General features: G+C 37.7%; 1 protein-coding gene across 7 annotated transcripts in view; it reads right to left on the bottom strand.

The window, feature by feature from the left end:
* LOC102302025 (protein diaphanous homolog 3) overlaps window positions 1-16,507 on the bottom strand; it is a 129,079-nt gene extending 112,572 nt beyond the window's left edge. For 3 of the 7 annotated variants that reach the window (XM_042214487.1, XM_042214489.1, XM_042214490.1), the window contains exons 1-5: window positions 15,940-16,507; window positions 11,792-11,824; window positions 11,268-11,450; window positions 10,860-10,964; window positions 5,040-5,170 (exon numbers count right to left, since the gene is read on the bottom strand). In XM_042214487.1, coding sequence (XP_042070421.1) covers window positions 5,040-5,170; window positions 10,860-10,964; window positions 11,268-11,450; window positions 11,792-11,824; window positions 15,940-16,053 — 566 coding nt within the window. In that variant the 5' untranslated portion in view covers window positions 16,054-16,507. The remainder of the gene's footprint in view (window positions 1-5,039; window positions 5,171-10,859; window positions 10,965-11,267; window positions 11,451-11,791; window positions 11,825-15,939) is intronic. The other 4 variants (XM_042214485.1, XM_042214486.1, XM_042214488.1 and 1 more) reach the window with 4 other exon arrangements.
* Window positions 16,508-22,417: the final 5,910 nt, after the last annotated feature.

Below are 22,417 nucleotides of genomic sequence, written 5' to 3'. Positions count from 1 at the left end.
GTATTATTTACTTAACCAACTTGTTGACGAGGGGGTGCAGGACCACCACCTGTCTTTTTTTGCTCTGCCCTTTTCTTGGTTGCTGTTATAAACAAACAGATTATTTCAGGGTCTCTTTTCAAGAGACTAAAAGCAATATAAGTGATAAATATTACCATTCTGTAGAATATTCTTATATTTCACTTTTACTTGTTCCCATGTTCTAGTGGGTCCTGTCGTGGCTCTAATGTGAAAGAGGATATAATGTAATATAATATATATAATATAATATAATAAATTTACCCTACCGCCTACTGGTGTTGGCCAGAGGGGCCGATGGCGCGATATGGCAGCCTGGCTTCTGTCAGTCTGCCCCAGGGCAGCTGTGGCTACAACCGTAGCTGCCTCCACCAGTGTGTGAATGTGAGAGTGAATGAATAGTGGCATTGTAAAGCGCTTTGGGTGCCTTGAAAAGCGCTATATAAATCCAATCCATTATTATTATTATTATTATTAAATTACTTACGAGTTTAATTTGTCAGCAACTTTCTGCCAGCCCTCTCTCCTTGCTTTTGCAGCCTTTGCAGTGTTCCCTTGCATTTTAATAATAATAATAATAATAATAATGGATTGGATTTATATAGCGCTTTTCAAGGCACCCAAAGCGCTTTACAATGCCACTATTCATTCACTCTCACATTCATACACTGGTGGAGGCAAGCTACAGTTGTAGCCACAGCTGCCCTGGGGCAGACTGACAGAAGCGAGGCTGCCATATCGCACCATCGGCCCCTCTGCCCAACACCAGTAGGCAAGTAGGGTAAAGTGTCTTGCCCAGGGACACAACGACCAGGACAGAGAGCCCAGGGATCGAACCGGCGACCTTCCGGTTACAGATGCAATTCCCAACCCCCTGAGCCACGGTCGCCCTTTTAATTAAACTCTGAAACTCCTGAAATCCCTCAATCAAGGGTTCTTCCTCTGCTGCCGAAAAATACCGAGCGCGCTCCTTCGACATTTTCGCCGACCAATCAAAGGGTTGCCGATCAATGTTTCTACTATCGATGCGTAGCCCCTGTTAAGCCACCCAGTGATCTCACATTACTTCATCCAGCTATACTAATCGTCAACTACAGGTGTGTTCGAAGAACCGGAATAGCGAGCTCAAAGTAAGCGCGATGATTTGATCTTGGATGTAGTAAGCGAGGTACGAAGAACGGACCCCTGGTTTGCATCTCCCTTGTCAACAGATACCTGCACTCCAATGTGCCAAATCCAATTCAGCCGGTATGTATTGTGCTAAATGTAACACATGCCATATAACAACCGGAAGACGGCTCCCTACATATTTCACCTACAGGAGCTGTCCAGCCATGGAAACCCACACCATGAAGCTCACACTGCAGTGTTTGTGCTTATGTTAATGTCAGAAAAGGTCCGGATCTCTGCAATCACCGAGTGATGGTGACTTTTTATACCCCTCGGCACTTAGCGACCCACTATGTACCTTTATGTGGTCTGCCATTTCGTGATGGAGCTTCTGTTGTTCTCAAATACTTCCACTGCAATAATGGAATCTTATTACAGTCTCACACTAATTCAGTCAGCTCTTTAGAATGAACCATTCTTTCACAAATGTTTGTAAAGGCAGACTGCACGGCTAGTTGCTTGATTTTATCACCTGTGGCAACAGGACTGAAAACACCCGAATTTAAAAAGGCATAGGGTCCGGTACTTTTGTCCATGTAGTGTATGTAGGTTCACATACATTGGTGCCAAAATACAGCTATGTTTCTGACTTTAAAAAAAACAGAGCTACATCATTTGCTTTGATTTTTTTTTATAAATATACAATCACGAGCAATAAAAATGAGCTCCACGTGTTTATCTGAATAATAATGATAATTATATTATTACAAAATTATAATTTTGAATTTTATGGAAGATTTAATTGCAGAGGTGAACTCTAAAACCTCTGAAAAAGCTGGGACCTACTGATCAGTTCGCTCTATTTTTTCTTGAGTAGCAGCTCTCCAAGTGCGATTTTTCCATTTTCTATTTGATATTTACACGTAGCACTGAGGATTTATTAACGCTCACTGATTACAGCCTTACTGTAATCACAGCACACCATCATCAGATGCAAAAGAAGCACAGCAATATTTAACTGAGGGGTATCATTTCCAGAAAGACACGAAAAAGGGAATAAGGGAAAAAGCATTGAAAAAAGAAAACAAATTAATCATCCCTCTCCATGGGAAACAAAAACAGTCATAAATCAAAGAGAAAAATGAGGCACCTTATCTGGCTAACTTCACAGCTAAGGTAGCTTGACTTCTAACGCAGTCTCAGGAGAATGGCTCCAAGGTTCCCAGGCAGTGCAGCACAGTGTTGCACTCTGCTTAGGCGGTTATGAACCAGATATAAAAAATTAACTTTAAAATGTTGTCCTGTTCATAGCACGTTAACTGACTACAGGAGGGCTCTCTAGGGACAGAAGGCGGAGGCTAAAATTGCAGCAATGTGGAACATCTGCAATACAAAAAGGGGTCATTTCACAGAGTGGGCAATGAATGACATTGTTCTCACTGACTACTAAGAATACAGTACTCCTAAAACATAGATCATAAATAAATGTAACATAGATTATAAATGAGGATGAGCTAAACATTGAATTACCAGTCCCTAAAATACAGTCTGTTTTAAAACCACTGCAAACTACAACCTCAATAAAAACCATTAAGCTGCAGCATATGGAAGTACAATTAACTAATGACACAGGTAAGGCATTCTTACCTTTAGGTGTCTCCACTGCAAACCATCTGCCCACATCTCATTCTATCCCTAGTATCCTCCTCTGTCATATCAACCATCTGCATGTCCTCCTTCACTACATCCAACACTCTCTGTGGCCCTGGCAGCTCCATCTTCAACATCCTTTATCCAATATATCCACGATTGTTTCTCTGTACGTGTGCAAACCATCTCAGCCTTGCTTTTCTTATACTTTCCATAACTATTTTTATGTGTATAATCAGTTTGCATATTTTGACATGTTGTTCATGGGTAGTTGTATATGACAGGAAGAGCATTCAAGGTTTCTTTTCACATTGTTGCTAAACTTTACTATATAGCTAAACTGAAAAAAAAAACAAAAAAAAACTGAGCACTTAAACCTGAAGGTCAGTTTTAATAAAAAATGAAAAACCAATTTCCACTTGTTTGTCAGATCCATTTATCAAATCCATTTAATACAATTGCATTTTGTAGCTTTGCTGGTCCTGTGGTCTAGCACTGTGGCCTTCCTTTAAAAAAAAAAAAAAAGAAAGGGGGGGGGCTGCGGTGGATACAGTAAAGGAGTCGAGAATCACACTGTGAGACTGTAAAAGTGCCAAATTAGTACCAAATTAACTCAGCTTGCATGCTCTAGCACAGAGAGAATGATCAGGAAGCGTAAAAGTCTTATAACCTATACTAGTAAGATAACCCTTATATTATGAAAATGTGTAAGCTGTTTGCTTCAGTGCAGAGGGGGAAGGAAAAAAAACCACTGATCAACATCCAAACCAATGTTTTCAGCTTAGGTAGAGTTCTGATGAAACCAGACGGTGTTATTTTACAAAAGACTGACAGTCTGTCATCATGAGTGGTGACTTCATTCAGTATCTGTGCCGACCATTCAAACCACAAAGCAGTGTCCGATCGTTGGAATCAAAGTTTTAACATCATTACAGAGTACATAAAGTACCTATCAGTGCAGTCTAACACAGTTTTGAAGTGAGGTTTAGTCATAGAGCCACATTAGCATTGTGACTGGCACATAAGTTACACCATAGCTACATTACCCACACGCTTTTCTTTCCAAGCTCCTTAGACTACGATGACCTGGACGCCTGAGAACCTTCACAGACATACCCACATTTATTATAGTCACCTAGATCAATATTGATACAAAATTTACAGTTTAATCACTCTTCTTTAACAAAACAGAAACTGCTAAAAGGCAGTATTGATTGCTAGGCTGTAAGACTCATTTCTGCCATCAGATTAACCTTACAAATAGAGAAAACTATGCTCAAAGTTAACACGAAAGTAAAAAAAAATATTATTACCAATATAAGATGTAAATATGAACACAAACTGAGCACTGAATGATGCTGATGCTACTGCTTCAGTTCAAAATATGGTGCATGGTCTAGAGGACAAGATTAAGAAAGACTGCTAAAAATGTCATTGTCACAGAAAATGACTGTGAAAGAGAAATGAGAGTGAAAGAGCCCTCTCATTGCAACAGTAACTAAATAACTGAAGTAATTAAGCACCTTCTGGCAGCAACCTTCCAACAAATGTTTTTGCATTTAATACACATTTATTTTCCCAAAACATATATAAATAGAGTTCATCTTAGTATTTATCTGATTACTATAAATATGGAATGAGAATACTCAAAAATATGAGAAGACAGACACTGGTTAAATAACCTGATCAAACCTAATGTGTGGCACCTAAACCTTCAAGAAATCTTGTTTTTTTGTTTACTTTTTCCACAAACAGTTTAAGTAGCTGAGGGCAGTAATACTTATAATGCAAGCAGGCAACTTTCTACAAGATGCTGGCGTGCAACCAGACAGGAGTGACACATGACAGGTCAGTATTGAGCTGGTCTTAGTTGTTTGTTTGCTTTTAGCGCTTCAAAGATGCAATAAAGCATCAACCATCACAACATGTCAGTGTGTTAGCAACAATACTGACTGGACATTTTATAACTGACACCTGCCATTATGACAGCAAAACACTTAAACTTGCACGCCAAAAAAAAAAAAAAAAAAAAAAACACACAAAAACATGATTAAAGGATGATTAGATTAATATGAACTAAATTTGAAGTAATAGAACTTACAGAGGAGAAAATAAGAGACAGAAATACTACATAAAGAAAGGTATATAGTCTGGTGTCCCCGTACAGTGTACTGTCAAATAATAAACTACCAGCAACAAGAGAGGGGAATTAAACCTAAAGAGGGCAAGTCCACTTTTACTGTCAGAATCTTGTACCATACCTGACGGGGTTGCTGGTAAGGGACACTCGCAGTGAGTCTAGACAGGAAAACAGACGTTCATCCATGACCCCTGACTTCAGCTCACTAAGGAATTCCTGGGGAGAAATCTGATGGCTGCTTCTCAAGCTGCCCTGTAAAATGAAAAGAAAGGAAGAAGAAATCTCTCAAATACAGCCTTGCAAATTCTGCCAAGTAAAAATAAAAAAAAAGTTTGTTTTTGTTAAATTGCCCAGTTTTTCCTGACTTTTGACCAATCCTAAAGCACTTAGCTTTATTCCCATGCTTGCTCATTTTAATGTACCTCTAAAAAGTTCCCACTTTATACACACACATACACACCTTACATGTCCATACACATTTCTAGTCTAAGGTATTTCTGAATGGAAATGTTTTAAAATGTACAAAATTTCAAAACTATCAACAACAACAACCAAAATTACTGAAAAAGACCTTAATTATTAACTTTATATATTTAGAATGCATGAACCTGGGGGGGGGGTAGCTATACCAAGAATTTCCCTTTCATTCCCTGACAAGACACTAGGGTTACTACTAAGTAAGACTTACTACTGCTTTTGTGTGGGTGGGTGGTAAAGACTTAAAGCTAAACTTACTTTATGTAATGTTCTTGATTGATCAAAGACCTCAGATATCACCATCTATCACTATCTGAAGGAATATATAATCCCTAATCCCAACAGGCTGGCAAAAACAAAAAAGAAAAATGAAAAAAGAAATATATCCAGTCTGTTTCTCACCTCACACCTCTTCTATAAAGCCCTACTCTATAGAAATATATACAGAAAGGCCTCTTTAATCTGAAAAACAATACAAATATATTTACTTTTCAAAACTTCAGTGATAAAACCTGTCATTTCTATTCAAAGAATGTATCGTATAGCAGCAAACAGTCTTATAGCCCAATAAATAGAAGCTTGTTACATATATAGAAAAGTCAAAGGTATACAAGCTTTTGAAATGGCAGCCAGAAAACTATAGCTTTAGCTCATGTGATACTGATTGTTGAGTAGCTTGTTGTCCTGATTGAACTCCAGGAAAACATTTTATTTGGCATGTGTTCCATGTTCAATTGGACTTCACAACATGGCTCATGCTCATCACCACAAAACACATCAAAGCACTCCACTCATTTCAGATAGCAGTCCTATGAAACTATCACTCGCACAACATCAGAACCCTCCAGTGTTGTTACCACGGCTAAAACATGTCATTTCTGCTCCGCTTACAAATTGGTTCTTGATTGCAAGCATCATCAGCTTAGTCCAACTCCCACTTTGTATGTCTCTTGCTCGGTGCTGAGTTAAGTCGAATGGTGGTGGCAATTTCACAAAAACAAACCACTGCCTGGCTGCACAACAGACCATCAAGGATACAGAAAGTGTCTGCCTCCCTCTCTTTTCCTCTTCAAGCCCAATGATCAACTGCCTCTCCCATCCTGGTGAGAAATGATGATGACTAGGCGGTTTGTTTTTCAGGATCTCTTGGGCTTTCAGCAGCAAGAGGAAAGTATGATTGCTGCTCTTGGTAGAAACAGGCCCGGGTCCTTCTGGTGTTTCTTATCAAAGGAACATTCGTGGCACCCTGTTTGCCCAGTGACAGCAAGTCCATCCACCCAACATGGATAGACTCCAGATGCATTAAAAGCTTCATATGTTAAAATGTGCACTTGGAGCATAATGCATGATTTTCTTTTAATAATCATTTCAACTGAGGTTATAGCCAAAATGGACCAGTGAGTCACTGTTTAGTGTTTTTTTAATACTGCCTGATTAGAGTTCTAAGGTTGGTCAGGGATGCACTCCACTCTTGAAACCTTCACAGAAAATACATTTTGGAAGACACCCCCCTGAATTTCAAAGAGACTTGACCCAAAGCTAGTGTGTACAGGAGAAGGATGATGTGCACTCATAATGTACCATTTATGTGAGCATTGTATTAACATACAATAGACCACGGGTGTCAAAGACATTTTAGTTAAAAGGCCACATACTTCAATTTGATCTTGAAGTGAGACAGACCAGTTTATTAAAAAAAATGAAAAAGCGTAATAACATACCCTTCCTTTAATGTAGAAGCACAGGTAAGGTCTGAAAATGTTAATGAACCATTCATTTACAAAACTTTTACACAAAAGCCTAAGATGTCATATTAAATATGCACTACAGATGGGAGTGAGACTATGCACAAAATTTTAGAGCTAAACTCATTTATCTTTACACGTCATTATTAAAACAGCCTGATAAGATCTGCATATACTTTCTGTACACATTCACTCCATGGTAGTAATACTCTGACCACTTCACCTTGAACAGCAGTGCGATTTATTAAACTATTTAAGATATAACAAATTCCCTGGAATTTTCACACTTTGCATGGGTGGGTGGTATAGCTTCAAAATTATATCACAATATTTCAAGAAAATTTGCAATAATCATATTTCAGACGAAAGGAAAAAAAAGATAGCGGGTAGCAACATTTATTAATTCAAGTAAATGAACAGCATTTTCTATCCACCTTTGCCAATGAGCTACTGTCACTGATGAGACACAATCTAAATCAAAGCGTTAATCTACTGAAACAACTTTCCAGCAGCAGAAGCATCGTAGTGCAATATTAGTGGCACACAGCATTATATCAAATGACATAGTAAAAAAGCAAATGTAAGCACTAACATAGTGCAGCCCAAGTAGCGTACACGTATAGCATGACTGCTTAAAACTTTAATTTAACACTACAGTAACTAAGGCAAATTATTCATGTAACTCTGTAGGAACTTCACAATACTGTCAGATAAGAAAACTGAAAAAGAGTTTCGACCTGGGATGTTTGTGTTATTTTGGGTCAAGTTTTCTAACCAGCTGCTTAATATCTTGCTTTACCACTGTGCAACAACAACAATAATAATAATTTCCACCCAAGCTTGGCACTTCCTGTCATTAAGGAGTGCAACTAGCGAGCGGAAGCATCAGTTCTTGGTTGAGTAATTTGTTTACTTTAGGGTTGCACCAGTTGCCAATATAAAATGGTGAAACAAATTTGTGTTGTTTCTACCTTTAGCACAATTGTTTTAAAATTTGCAAAGTGTTTGCATTGCTCTTTACTGAAGGTTGTTGAACTAGCTGCTTATTTTTTTTAACGGTATTAAGTTGTTAGCAGAGACGGACATGCTAACATGCTCTCAGACAAACCATGACTCACAACTTCTAGGTATACGATATGGCAAAGCCCTACTGCACATGGACCCATTAGTAGGTCAATTCTAGCCCCCGCCTGCATGTTTGAGGCCCATGCAGTAGACTTTTGTGTGCTAAATCAGCGGTCCCCAACCTTTTTTGCGCCACGGACCAGTTTATGCCCAACAATATTTTCACGGACCGGCCTTTAAGGTGGCGTGGATAAATACAACAAAATAAAACTAGTACCGGTACCGAAAAAAAGATTTATTCATAACATACGTGAAAAGACCCAGGAAAACCGAGTTAACGATAAAAATGATAACAAAATAACGCTGAAAACCGATAAAAACCCTGAAAACCATACATTTCACACCTAGCCCCAATTCTCGCGGCCCGGTACCAAACGACTCACGGACCGGTACCGGTCCGAGGCCCGGGGGTTGGGGACCGCTGTGTTAAACCATGTGCTATATTTTCAAATTAGAAACAATACACATGGATTTTGGATAAACCCTTTTACACAGATTCTGACCATTTGACAGGTCTTAACATAAATTTTCCCCATGCTCAGCTTCAGTTGATCGAGGAGTCATATTTTTGAAGATTCTTTGAAAGCAATTTAAGGCAAGGCAAAACTCAATTTCCTGCACAGCAGGGGCATTGCACATAAATCAAAACACAATGTCAAAGGTCAGCAATTATTTTTTGTGACAACATACAAGGAAATTGTTTCTCTCCAAGGCTATCTCCAAATTCACAGACTAAAAAAGCAAGTGGCATACATCGGTTTAAAAATTAAAGGTCAATTGGCAAAACAGCAACATGACTGAGAAGGTCGCGTTGTTGTTGTTGTTATTTTGATGGCACGTTAAACAAGCAAAAGCAAAACAAGAAAACATCAAGTTCCTTTGTGTAAAAAGTAAAAACATTTTTGTTGATATATACTTCACCTTGCTTAGTGTTTTAAACTCGGTGACACCGCATTTCCGCAGAAATGTTGACCTTTTTCTCAGAACTTCTCTCCAAAAACACATAATGAACCACTTCTTAAATGCAGAGTATTATAAATCTGCTCTCTTAAAGAAATTAATTTCACTGTTTTTTGGTTGGTGCCCACATTTTTTTACCATGCAGGTATGAAAGGTAACAAATGCAGGCCAGTCACCATGGTAACTAGAGACAAGGATAGACAGCCTAAGGCAAACTTGAAGGGATGTCTGGTTATAACAAATATAATAAATTTCTTACTTGGATGTAAGAAATTTGGACTTGGACTTATTTCATACTTCTTTGCAACACATGATGGCAACTTAACCAGAAACCTGTAGCTATCAAATACGAATAGGCCTTACTGTTCACAATGTCAATTATTTGTTTTTTTTCCCCCCCTACCCATTTCTTCAGCTAATACACAAGAAGTGCAAAAGACAAGTACAATGTCTGGATACCAGGAAGTTCTTTTTTTAGCCTTTTCATGTAAGAAAAATTATATATTGATGCTTTACAATGACTTGTGGAATCTTAAAATATTTATATTCTTTAATATCCTGTACCTCATACTGTATGCTACATACTGTGATCCATCAACAATAATATGACTGTCACAGAAATAACTTGTTTTCCTATTTCCCAGTCACTCTTTATTACCTGCAGTAAATATTTGCTAGAATCATAAAATAAAATGAATCCACCTCCATGTCTGGGCCAAAAAACAAAAACACAACAAGAATAATGCAGATATGCAAAGAGCTAATTCACCTCTGCTGCTCACTCAACAGAGTGCGTGCCTATGTGGAAAGCGAGACGTTGCACTTCTCTTCAAAGATTTTTGACAATGTATTTTTGGTCTTAAGTGGTATAAAAAAAATAAATAAATACATTTTATTTTGTTGTTTGTTCACAACAACAATGTTAACTTAAGTGTCATGATAACTGTTGTGAGTGAGAGAGATGCTGAGTACTCAAGGCAAGTATATCCTTCTACATTTAAAGAACACAATTAAACATGTGCCAAAAACTGAAAACCAGTGAACAAGTATTCTAATATTTAGCCCTAAAATTCAAGCTACATCCACCCGCACCATTTAAAGCGGGATTTTCCACTTTTGTTCTTAAAAGATTTCCATCCACATAAAAATGCAAAAAATATATGTCACATGCTGTCAAAAGTGTTGGTCATATACCTCTAACTGCAGAAAAGCTGGCCAATCAAAGGCCTATAAACAATATCATGGGTCATAGTCTTCTGTTTAAAAAGGAGATAAATGCACGCACATGTGATGTTGCGTGACACAATCATTTTCCAAGTTCAAATTTGATACAGAAACAGTTTCAAAAGCTTCATTTTCTGTGACTTCAAACTCCAAAAAGGCCAAAACGCACAGAAAAAGCGATGTTTACCAAAACACGTGTGGATGGTACCTCACAAACCAAAACTCAACCAGTTACCTTCCACTCAAAAAAGTTAGAAAGTATGAAACTCAAACTTCTTCAGGCTGCTAGACACTGCTAATTAAAAGTATCAGCAATACGTTTCAATGCAAACATTCAACCACATAAATATAAAATGTCAGTTAATTTAAACTCAAAATAGGTGAAATATTTTAAATATTTAAAAACTTACAGTTTTAGAGGCAGTTGATATATACTGAATGACCATTTCTTTCTTTGTGTTGAGGTCTTTTTCTCTCAAAGGAGTCTTTTTGTCCTCATTCAAGTTCATGTCTTCCTAAAAAAGAAAAGAGAAAAAAAAACTACAACATTACTGTGGCCAAAATTTGATGTTGTTTTTGAATGCATAACTGACTCTGGAAGACATTAGCATTCTGCACTGTTTCTAGCGTCAGCAACCAAATATCAGCTGCTTTGTGGCCATGATCATAAAATTACTGAACTAAAATGAAAGTTTGAAAAATATCATCACTTGTGTTAAATTGATTATTTGTCTTTTTGAATATCTTTATCACTTAGTCCCTGGTAGCACTTTTTTTTAATGAAATGTGAAAATGTTGTACAAAAAGTAAGAACACACCATCATCTTTTCAAAAAGAGCCAAGATCTCCTTTTCTGAGTTTATCTTTGACGATAGTTCCTCAAAATGATGTGAGGTGGAGGATGAAGAACTGGACCAGTCGTTTGCATTGTGCTTAGATTGTGTCAAGGGTGGGCGCTCCTTTTTACTACCGGGAATCCGAATACTGGCAAATCTGTCCAGCTGTAGAAAGAAAGAAAGCACAATTAAAAATAGAAAAAAAATACTCCAGACTTGGAGTCAAGTTTAGATGATTATGAGCACATTTAAATGGTTAGTAGTCAAGCAGAATAAAAAAAAAAACAGTTATTAATAAACTAGAATGCAATGCTAGTAATATGAAACAAACTACAAACAAGAAGTCTGTCCTATGATGTTAATGGCTCCAATGCCTGACTGTTTTGGTTTTGTTAATGATGCTCAAAATAAGCAGAAGCAGTGACCTCAAGTAAGGTGACGTTAGATGTTGCAGAGATCGATGACACAAAGCACACACAGAAGCATATCAGTTTGTCAGAGCTTACCACATCATCTGTGATGTTTCTAAAGGGTAAGTGCTATAAGTGGGGAGCAAAAAGAAACAAATCAGGATACACAAAGCAAAAGCACCAAATATTCTAACAAACACTTCTGGAGCACATTTTTACATTCAGGCTTCAAGAATTTGCTTCATTTCAGTTAAACATTTGTGCCCCATTCTTTGCAGCATACAGCATAATCTAAAAAGAATAGAGACAGTGAAATGTCTGTATTGATTTGTCCCTACTCTGTTACACTTATTTTGACATTCAAAGAGTTACAATGGCGTTTTACATTCACATTCAATTTTTTAAAAAATGCTTCTTTAAATGGAGTGGACAGTACGACTCTGCAAAACATCAACACCAGTCCAACAACTGGCAGGGAGGTCTGCATACTCATGCACATAATAGAAGTTTCTGTTTAATGTTGTTTAACTGTTGTGTCCTTGAGCAAGACACTTCAACCGTTGGCTACTGGTGGTGGTCAGAGGGCCTGGCAGCGCCAGTGTCCGGCAGCCTCGCCTCTGTCAGTGGCAGCTGTGGGCAGCTGTGGCTACAATGTAGCTTGCCATCACCAGTGTGTGAATGGGTGAATGAATGTAGCGTAAAGCGCTTTGGGGTCCTTAGGGATTAAGTAAAGCACTATACAAATACAGGCCATTTACCATTTAATGAATGATCCAAAAATATCAGGAAGATGCACTTATTTCTTCTGTCAATTAAATCAGCAAAGACTCGCTGCCTTTAATAGAACTGGCCTGACTATGTGTTTTCCTTCCCAAATGTCCATGGTGTGCCAGATATACAGCTGATTTAAATAAATTAATTTATTTATTATAGCACATGTCCCAGAAACTTGCATCACCAAGTACCAAACATGACATTTTTGACAAAGTTGCCTCTAGGCAAAACTGTTTACCATTTGCCAGTGTTAGAATATTTGCATGTGTGTGGGTTATTGATTTTGGCAGGACTTTTTTGTTGTTATCAGGTTTTTACATGGTCACCATATAAAACAACATTTCTATCACAAATTAACTGCTACATGGAGCCTGACCAATACAAATTTTAAGACCTATTCCAAAACAGATATTTGACTATTTAAAAATTCAATATACTGTTGTTTTTTTCTTTCAGCCACACAAAACCGATTTCCTTAACACATGTTACATATAGTCATCTATGAGGTCTTTCTCAAAAATATTATTTTCCAATTTAATTAAATAACAACGGTAATCACTTTATCATTTTAGTTCTACCTCTGCTGGAATATGATAGGAACTGGCCAAAAAGCCACACAACAAAATAACTACCAATTAAAAACTATATAAAGGACATTTTTGTGATGAAAGAAGAACTTGCCAAACACTGTAATTACTGATAAAGTAAAATTCATTATGGCCACAGCAATTCCAGTCCTTCAGTTAGTCCATTTGGGGAAAAGAAAAAAAAAAAGGGCAAAAAGGCATCTCACAACTACATTAACACACTGATCTGACATGTTTCCACCACCAGATATAAAGTGCTTTTTGAACAATCTTTGGGAGAGTACACACTACGGATATAGCACATTTACCAGCAGACAAACATTTCAGTTAACTCATTAAGAAAACTAACATCCTGCATTACAGCTGTGGCAGAGGAGATGGTGGTGACCTCTGCTTTCAAGAGGCAAAAGCAAAGGTCACGAGAAGCTGTAAAAGAAAGCCCACTAATGCAAGCTGCAGTTTTTCAATACTCATTTTTTTTTTTTTTTAAATACACAAAGATGGAGAAATCTCAAGAAATCCAGATGTTATTCTGACAAGAAGGTGAATCAAGAATAAAACCAGCATGTTTGGGGTGTTATATATAGATGGGGGTGGTCTACATTGCTCCCCTTACCATGAGGCATTCAAAAAATGTTGGAGATCCTAGTAAAGCAGGCGTTGGCTTTAAGATGACTTTTGTTTCCACAGCAACAACTCATTCCTTAGGCTTTGTGATACTGCCTCTATTGAAACTGGATGTCATCGAAAAATTGACTAACATGTAGTTAACTCTATCAACTGAAGAAAACCTCGCTTCTTTGGTATTTCCTCTTTAAAAGAAGAGGCAGGCACTCCTAATTTAAAGATCCTGTGAAAGCAACTTGGTGTCTCTCATCCAGACAGACACTAACACTCAGGGATTACTTTGTGTCGGATCATGCCGGAACTGCACCCTCCCTGTGTTGCAGATCCTCCTAACTTACAAATTAGGCACTGAAACACTCTTCTAAAAATTACCACCTGAGCGGAGTCACAGCAAAGACATCAAAAGGCCTCATTCCATGTGAGATGAAGTCCACTGAGATTTTACTATGCTATATGCTGTACATTTTCAATGAGCAAAGTTACTTATGGAACAAAGAGTTTTGCTTAAACAGAAATTATAAAGTTGTCTTAACATTTTTTAGCAGACTAGCCAATAAAATAAAAGCCTTCTAAATTAATCTCAGAAAGGTGTGCAACACTTGACTGGACATCTTTGTTTACGCCAAACACCTCTGGTTGATGGAAGGAAGATTTGCTGAGAGCTCTTGGTCCCATCTGGCTGGTGCAGTCATTTTAGACTGAATGCAGACCAAGGCTTCCAACACCTTTGTCTTGGATCAAGCAATCTAAAAGAAACCTGGCTGGGGAAAAAGAACAGGCTTTGTCCTCTTGCTTTCCCAACTACATATCCATGAGATCACAGATTCAGCAAGGTCCTGCAGATGGATTCAAAGTACTACAGTCACCTTTAAACAGGCAGGCTCAGACTCAAGTTTTTATGGCATATTTCGAACCACTGAAACTCAATTTCTATCCACTTGTCTAAAGATATCAAGAAATAATGTATAACAAAACTAGATTAAATTATGTTAGTAATAAAAATATAAAGAAGTAGCATAGCCTGACTACATCAAATATGTCTAGTAAAGGATTTGGAGGACGGATAGAAACATTGTAGATACTCCATGATTTATTTCTTGAACACCATTTAAAATTCACTTTAATAGGTTTCCTGCATTTATGCTGAATGAGTAGACATTAAATGTTACCGTAGCATGCCAATCAGAATTAGCTACAGTTTTATATAAAGTGACCAGATAACAATGACCATCTCAAGTTACCAGAGACTCTGGTAATGTGTTTGCAACATATTTCTCAAATATTAAATCAATGAGTTAATTTATCAGGTTTTAATTCTTATACACTGTAGATAAACATGTTTATGCTTCAAACTTAACTTTCATCCAGCACTGTACACTAATCAAAGAAGGTGAATCCGAATTCCTATTATGGATTGCATTGTCAGATGTTAAACGAACAGGTCATCAGTGGGAGTGGACAGAAACCATTTGAGAAAGACTAAATTTTGCTTCATTTTCCACTGGAGTCTCTGAACAGTGGCCACAGGAACTTGACTTGGAGTAACACTCTCAAGCACAGGTTGAGCATGCTTTAAAAAGATCTGTGTCACAAGCAAGTCTCCTATCAGAAAATGAGAAGGGTTTGGGGGTGTTGTTGTTTTTTTAATTGCTAGTCTAGCTGTGTAAACAAACAAAAAAATAACATGATTTTGTTTACACAGCTAGACTAGCTGAAGAACAACAACCGACAAATACCAAAGACACTAAATGCTGTCTTGTTTGTAGGAGGGAATGCATGGATTACTGTCAGCTAAACCCTGTGCTAATTTTAACCTTTTGATTTCCTACATGCAAAGTCAACAAACACTCAAGGTTATGGCTGTCGAAGAAATTCTACCATATAAAACATTACTTGTGTAGCCTCCTGTGCTTTGTTAACTGTTCGTTTCTCTCAGCCTCCCCAGACATGCAAGCACATTACGAAGGCATGACACATCTTCACCACGAGGTCTAACCGTGGTTGTTTGTCTATCCAAACTGGTCGTTCTGAAAGTAATAGAAAATACCGATCCAAGGTGTCTGCTACATTCTTTATATGGAGGGCCATCTACCCGTGTACTGTTCTGTCCACATCAATGTCCTTCTCTGTGGCTGGTTGTATCATAGGGAAAGCATAACACACTGAGTGACCATCTATTTGCAGCGTTTATCAAATGCTTTCTGTATCATACCGTTAGAGTAAAACCAAAGCTCGTTTTAGTCTTTTCATACTTACAAATTTTGGTTTGCGGTCTCCGTCATCGGTGTATGACGAAGTGGAGCCCTTCTTCTTTTGAGATTTACTGTCCCGTCCGGTGGTGGATTCAAACCGCTGACTGTAACTCTCCATGATGACCCAATGACTTCTACACCAGCTGACAGCTACTGAAGACCTAAACCTTTTATTGCATGCAACGTTAGCAGACGACAGAAGAGCTAGAGGACCACACAAAGGAAAATGCTTAGCACATAACAACACTAGGTCCAAGCGTTTTTAATGTTTAGTGCTCAGTCTCACCTGTCCGTTTAGCTAGCTAGCCAGGTTTACAATACTATCATTCACCGGTGACTTGACTTAGCGCTAATCCAATTTATTGACTGTCACGTAATGCTCTACTTTCCGTTAACTAAAAAAATGCGCCTTAAACGTAACAATTTTCCCGAAGACTTACAAAATTCACCCGAACATTAACTGAAAGCCATACAGTCATTACGAGTTTCAGCAGAAGCGTTAGGTGGGTAAAATTAAGATACTTTTTTTGACAGACCCGCGCAATGATTACGTCAGCTTCCCATGTTTAATCCAACCAATAGCAATCACGGAACCGCAAACGGTGACTCGAGTCATAGTTTAGAGGGAGTTGATTGGCTGCCTGAAGTGTCAGTCAATCCTACTTCAGTTTTAGGGTTGTTCGTTTTATTCAGCCAGTATCTCCTGCGCGATAGGTTTTGTGTGTAGGTCTTACTTGCATCCAAGCTTTTCTCTCTGTATTAGATAGATATATTAGATTTAATTCAGTTTGCCAAGTGACAGTTTTTCTCTTATAGAAATATTAAACAGAAAGTGACAGGCGATAATGACAGGTTGCTTAAATATAATTTCTTAATTAAATGGGTAAAACAACTCAGTATAAATGCACACATATAAATAGAATAAAAGAAAGGTCTTTAAATCAGTTTAGTAGGCTACAACCGCCTTTTTTTATTTAATTGGCCAAACCCAGGCTTTATTTTAGTGATGTATGGTCTAGTTTAAATGACCTAATTAGAGGATTAGAAATTAGTGTATCAGAGGGACATCTCAGGTTGAGTGCTTTGGAGACAGAGAGGAAAAGCTGAGATAGTTTAGACTTGCAGAGAATGGATACTGGATACTGTGGCGAACCCTCATAGCTAAGGAAAACATTAGCAATTAAAAAAAAGTAATAATCGTCCACATTTTTCCACATCCTATGATGTAGGATGTCCAGGATTCAAGAAATTGTTTATCTATCATGGAATAAAGTTCAGTCAGAAGTCGATGATCACAGTAAAATGAGGGTGTTTTATATTGTTGCTTGTTTGTCTCTTTGATTTCCACTGTAAAAGCAAGCTAAACCCACTGTTCAGTCCCAAACATCTTGTATGATGCAAACAGCAACACGGTAACGTGATGCAACTACCAGAAACTTTTGCACGCTTCTCAAGTGCTCTCCTCAAACCTACAGTTTGATCCCTGAACACATACAGTATCAGGGAGAGTTCCTCAACATGAAGCATTAAAGGTTTTTTGTGCCCCCTGTTAGTGAAACTCATAAATTATAGAAAACAGTAATAGTTCAGACTATTGACAGTAAACTGCAGGATATTAAAGATTGCTCCTGGTGGATGCCAACTGTAAACTGCTGTATACCTCATGTTGTTATTCAGTAGTTATGCGTGTGGAACTCGTACCCTTGAGGACAATTGTGTTACATGACCAAATGATGGCAATAGGATAAAAAGCCACAAGTGGTATTAACCTTTCCCTCTGTCTGTGTTCCTGCCTCCAGACTGCTAGGACCATGCTCATCCTCTGCAAATCCATAGAAGTGGAGTCACATGACAATTAGACAGGCTTAACCTCCTGACTGTTGCAGTTTGATTGATGTTATTCTCAGAAAGCATGTCTCACAGACATCAAAATCAGAAAAATAAGAACACAAAGATACAGTACAGCTCAGCCTTTATATTTCAAGCATTAGTCTTGGCCAACTTGAGCAGTGATTCAGTACAATCATGCTGTAATTATTATTTTGTTAATCTGCAATCATGCAGTGTGCCGGACCAAATTCACACTCATAGGTAGATCGCATAAATCCAGAGATACACCGACATGTGATTTAGAAGAAACATATTTGGTATGCACATTATAATTTTCAGAATTTTTTTGTTTTTTGTTTTTCCAAGGCTAAAAGTGGAGTCAGACGTCACCATTAAATGAAACCTTCAGCTATGAAATTAAATTGGACCTTCTTTCAATTCAAGCTCTTGAAATCTTGTTATCTTGAAAGACCTTTATTCCTTCAATCCCTGGAGGGCTGTCTGCATGACTGCCAGCAATGTGTTAACACTCTTCATCTAGCCAAACACAAGCCTTGTGGCATTATGCCTCGCTAATCCTCTCAGACAATGAGAGATCGAGTCTTCCAAGTTGGTCAAAGAATAGCCACAGGGATATACAATCAAAAGCCCCAAATGCCAAATAATATAAATTTTGAATTTTCCTTGTACTGATAACGCAGCTGATCTGTTTAAATCATCATACCACACACAGAAAATCTGACTGAATGGGTTTGTTTTTTTGTGCTTTTTGATTGAATTACATACTTTAATAGTGTGAGCATTTCAATTCTACATTGACATAGCTTTTTCTTGTATTTGCTTTTTTTTAAAGGTAGAGTTCATATTAACACATGTCTGATTGTGATAAACAGCTTCAAGGATTATCAGTAAAAAGGTGATTTAGGTAGAAATATATTTATATATGTTTAAGATATTTTCAACAAAGAATGACAATTGACACAAATTAAATCTCATATCAAAGTCAGAGGTTATAGGGATACAAAGAACCAGTGCTGAATACTGCATAGAATTTGAGAACTTCACAACTATCACAATGACACAGGGGCTCAGACCTAATAAGGGTAAATTTATCCTCACCATGAAACTTTGTTAGTGGAGCAGACCATTTCTATGTTTCACATTGAAAGCAGCTTTAAATGTTGTTACAACGTCTGCACGGAGAGTTGGCCGTTCTTTAACTTTTCAGTGTGCATATACTGCCATCTTGTGGTTTCAATTAGATGGCACCACTGGCCCTAGGTTTCAGAGATAATCGAACCATGCAAAGTGGGGGTGGTTTCCATAAGTCTTTTTTCCGTTTGTTAATTAACAAATGTTATACAGTAGTTTAAATACACAAGAAAACAAATAGATATCAGCATTCAGAAACACTCACATTTTCCATGTCTACAGAGAGTGTCTCTGTGCCTGAAAAATAAATTAGGTTTAAGCCTGCACATTATGTGTCCACCAAGCTATTCAGGCAAATTCTTCTTGCATAACTCCTTAAGTGATTTTGTTTATCCTGGAAATTTATAATAACTATGCATCAGTGATTTTAAGATTTTTTTCATAACATGTTTTATTTCAGAGTAGTCAGGGAAGCAACATCCAAAATACACATGTATGTGTTTTTTCCCCCATTTGCTTTGTTTACTGGACTTTTAGACAATTTAGCCGAATGAGATCATGCCTCAAATTGCTGAAAAAGAGTAGAGGTTTCACCTGAGCCTTAAGCAGAAAAGGATAAAGCATGAACAAGTTAATGGTCAAGCACCACTTAAATGATATGGAATACCCTTACTGCTCAAAAAATAAAGCTGCTCTACGTTCCACACTCAACACCCAACTGATTCAGTGACTCATTACTGCAAGTCATTGAACCGATTGGGTGAACTTAAAGTGGCTGTGGATCAGCCAATCACATGGCAGGCAAATGGCCTTCACAGTCATCAGATCTCAGTCCAGTAGAGCACCTTTGGGATGTGGTGGAATGGGAGATTGACATTATGGATGTGCAGCCAACGAATCTAACACAAACTAATGTAAGTGATTTATCTGTTATTTTCTTGACATTCATTCTTCTATATAGCCTGAAGATTATTAATGAAGGACTTACACATCATTCCTATCTTAAAAAGTATAAGAAAAAGCAATAATTATTAGTAATTAAAAGCATTTTCTGATCAATGGGGTGTGCAATGATTTAGTATCAAATGTCATCTTTAAAAAATATTTTTAAATGGTTTGCACTTATTTAGATAATACATGATTTTTATTTTCAGACATAAAAATTCCAAAAACGTGTAATGCAGTACCAATTAATTTAATGTAAGAAATCTGCTGGAGATGATCCTTCCTGTTCAAACTAATTTTGCTGCCACATCGTATCTTATTTCTTACAAAATGTCATATCGGACCCACTGAGACCTTATTAATATTCCCACAAAGTACTGCCCACAGCTTGAACATCATAGGCCTTATGAAGAGGCTACTTTTCTTCATCATGTGGTTTTACTGCATGGTTGATTAGTATATGGCTGAGTCTGAGTCCCTTTCATCAAACCTGTAACAGCAGTAGTCGGTTGCATCCAGGAACAGCTGATGCATGCTTGCTGTGTGACTCCAGTATTACTCTGAGGTTTGTAGAAAAAAGGAGAAAGATCATTTTGTGTCAGTAAACCCAGTTGTTCCCTTATTCTGAACAACAACTGGATAAAAAAAAAAAGTCAAAACAACAAAAACAACATAAACAGAACTTTCTGAGACAGTGTTCAAGCCAACCCATCATTTCTGGGATGACATGTCTGTATATTAAGGAGATATAAGCTACAGCATCTTCCAATGTGCAATGTGAATTTGTTACTGATGCCAGGTCTGACCATGGGTGTTTTTTTGTAATTTGTCATGTTAAGGTTTTAGGTGTGTAAAGTTTAGACTGAGACACTTTTAGTGGACACACTAACAGTGGTTACAATGGCTCCCTAGATAAGTAACATTTCTATAAACGTATAGAATTCAACTATCCCACATTTGACTGCTCTGCAGACAAATCCTGCTGTCCGACCTGCAAAGTCTGAGTGCAAAATACTAGCTTTGGTATAGAAACAAAAGACAATAATTTGAAGTACTGTATAGAAACAATCATCAAAGCTCCACATGTGAAATAGACTTATTTCACCTACACACACACATGCGCGCATGTGGAAACACATACACACAGTTAACTCAGCACTGTCCAGGAACGGTGTAAGGAACTCCACCTATTCCTTCTCCCATGGTTGTGTTCACCAACCCCAAAATTATTGGATATAAAGTCATACTTAAAATTACATTTATATCTGCATACGCTCACTGGCCACTTCATTAATTATACATTGCTAGAATAAGATGTGTACATTGTGGTAGTAAGTGGACATGATAGGCAACAACACTAAGGTAGGATGTGGTGTTATAATGGGTGTTATAATGGGTCACTATCAGCCAAGGTTTCGGGTGAACCCACTGTGAGACCTTGCCCCACCCTATCATGTGACTTACTGAAATCAAATGACTAAAATGTGAGTGGGCGTTAAGGCATCTGAGAAGGGATCTCAAAACTGGCAGACAGTTGGTGTCCTAAGCCACGCCCTCTGTTCAAAGATGGTCGTTCACAGTGGACGTAAATGGCTTCTTTCACGCCTCTTTCAAACTATCTTCTCTGTCCAAAATATGAATGTCCAAAATGTTACACCTCTCGGATGAGAGGTGAAACGTCTACAAGAAACTTAAAGAACTCCAAAATGCTTTTCTTTCCTTAGATTACTATGACCTGAATGACTAAGAATCTTCTCACAGACAAGACTCATCAGACCAAGCAACGTTTATGTTTCTGGTGTTTCTTCAGTTTTGGTAATGCCTGTGTGAACTGTAGCCTCAGTTTACTGTTCTTAGCTGACAGGAGTGATGTGTTACGGAGTGAGAGGTCCTCTTCTGCATAAGTCTTGTAATGAGTGATTATTTTAATTAATGTTTCAGCTTAAAGCTGTCTAGTCATTGTCCTCTGACCTCTGGCATCAACAAAACGCATTTACCAAAAGAACTGCTGCTCACTGGTTAGTTTCTATTTTATTTAGTTTTTTTTTTTTTTAATTATTATTTGCTGGAGCCAAAGTCACTTTAATATTCTGATGCTCAGTTTAAATGTCAGGAGATTATCTTAACCGTGTCTACGTACCCAAATGCATCGCTGCTGAATAAGATATCTGCTACAGCGGGCAACTGAACAGGTGTACCTAATAAGGTGAGTCTGAGTCTATATTCCCCTAAAGTTGATTCTGTTCATAGCGTTTTCAGAGGGAGAAACGTTTCATCACTCATCCAAGTGACCTCTTCAGTCTCATCTAACAGCAGGTTTCTCCAGTCTTATAAACAGTATATTTGCATAATGACTGAAACTAGCATCACTGAAGGAACAATGGGCTGGGAGGTCAGTTCCTTGATCGTTAATATGCAAATTCGCATGTCTTAGAGTCTATATTGTTTGTCATACTTCTTTTAAACGGATGTCCTTTAAACTGAATGACAAGTAGATTTTGCTTTATCATATGAAAAAAAATTATATAAACGCTATTTAGACCCTCACGGCACTC

This window comes from Haplochromis burtoni, unplaced genomic scaffold (assembly GCF_018398535.1).
Source record: "Haplochromis burtoni strain Fernald_Lab_line unplaced genomic scaffold, NCSU_Asbu1 Contig_573, whole genome shotgun sequence".
Classification (NCBI taxonomy): Eukaryota; Metazoa; Chordata; class Actinopteri; order Cichliformes; family Cichlidae; genus Haplochromis; species Haplochromis burtoni.
This window is presented reverse-complemented; position numbering and strand designations above follow the sequence as displayed.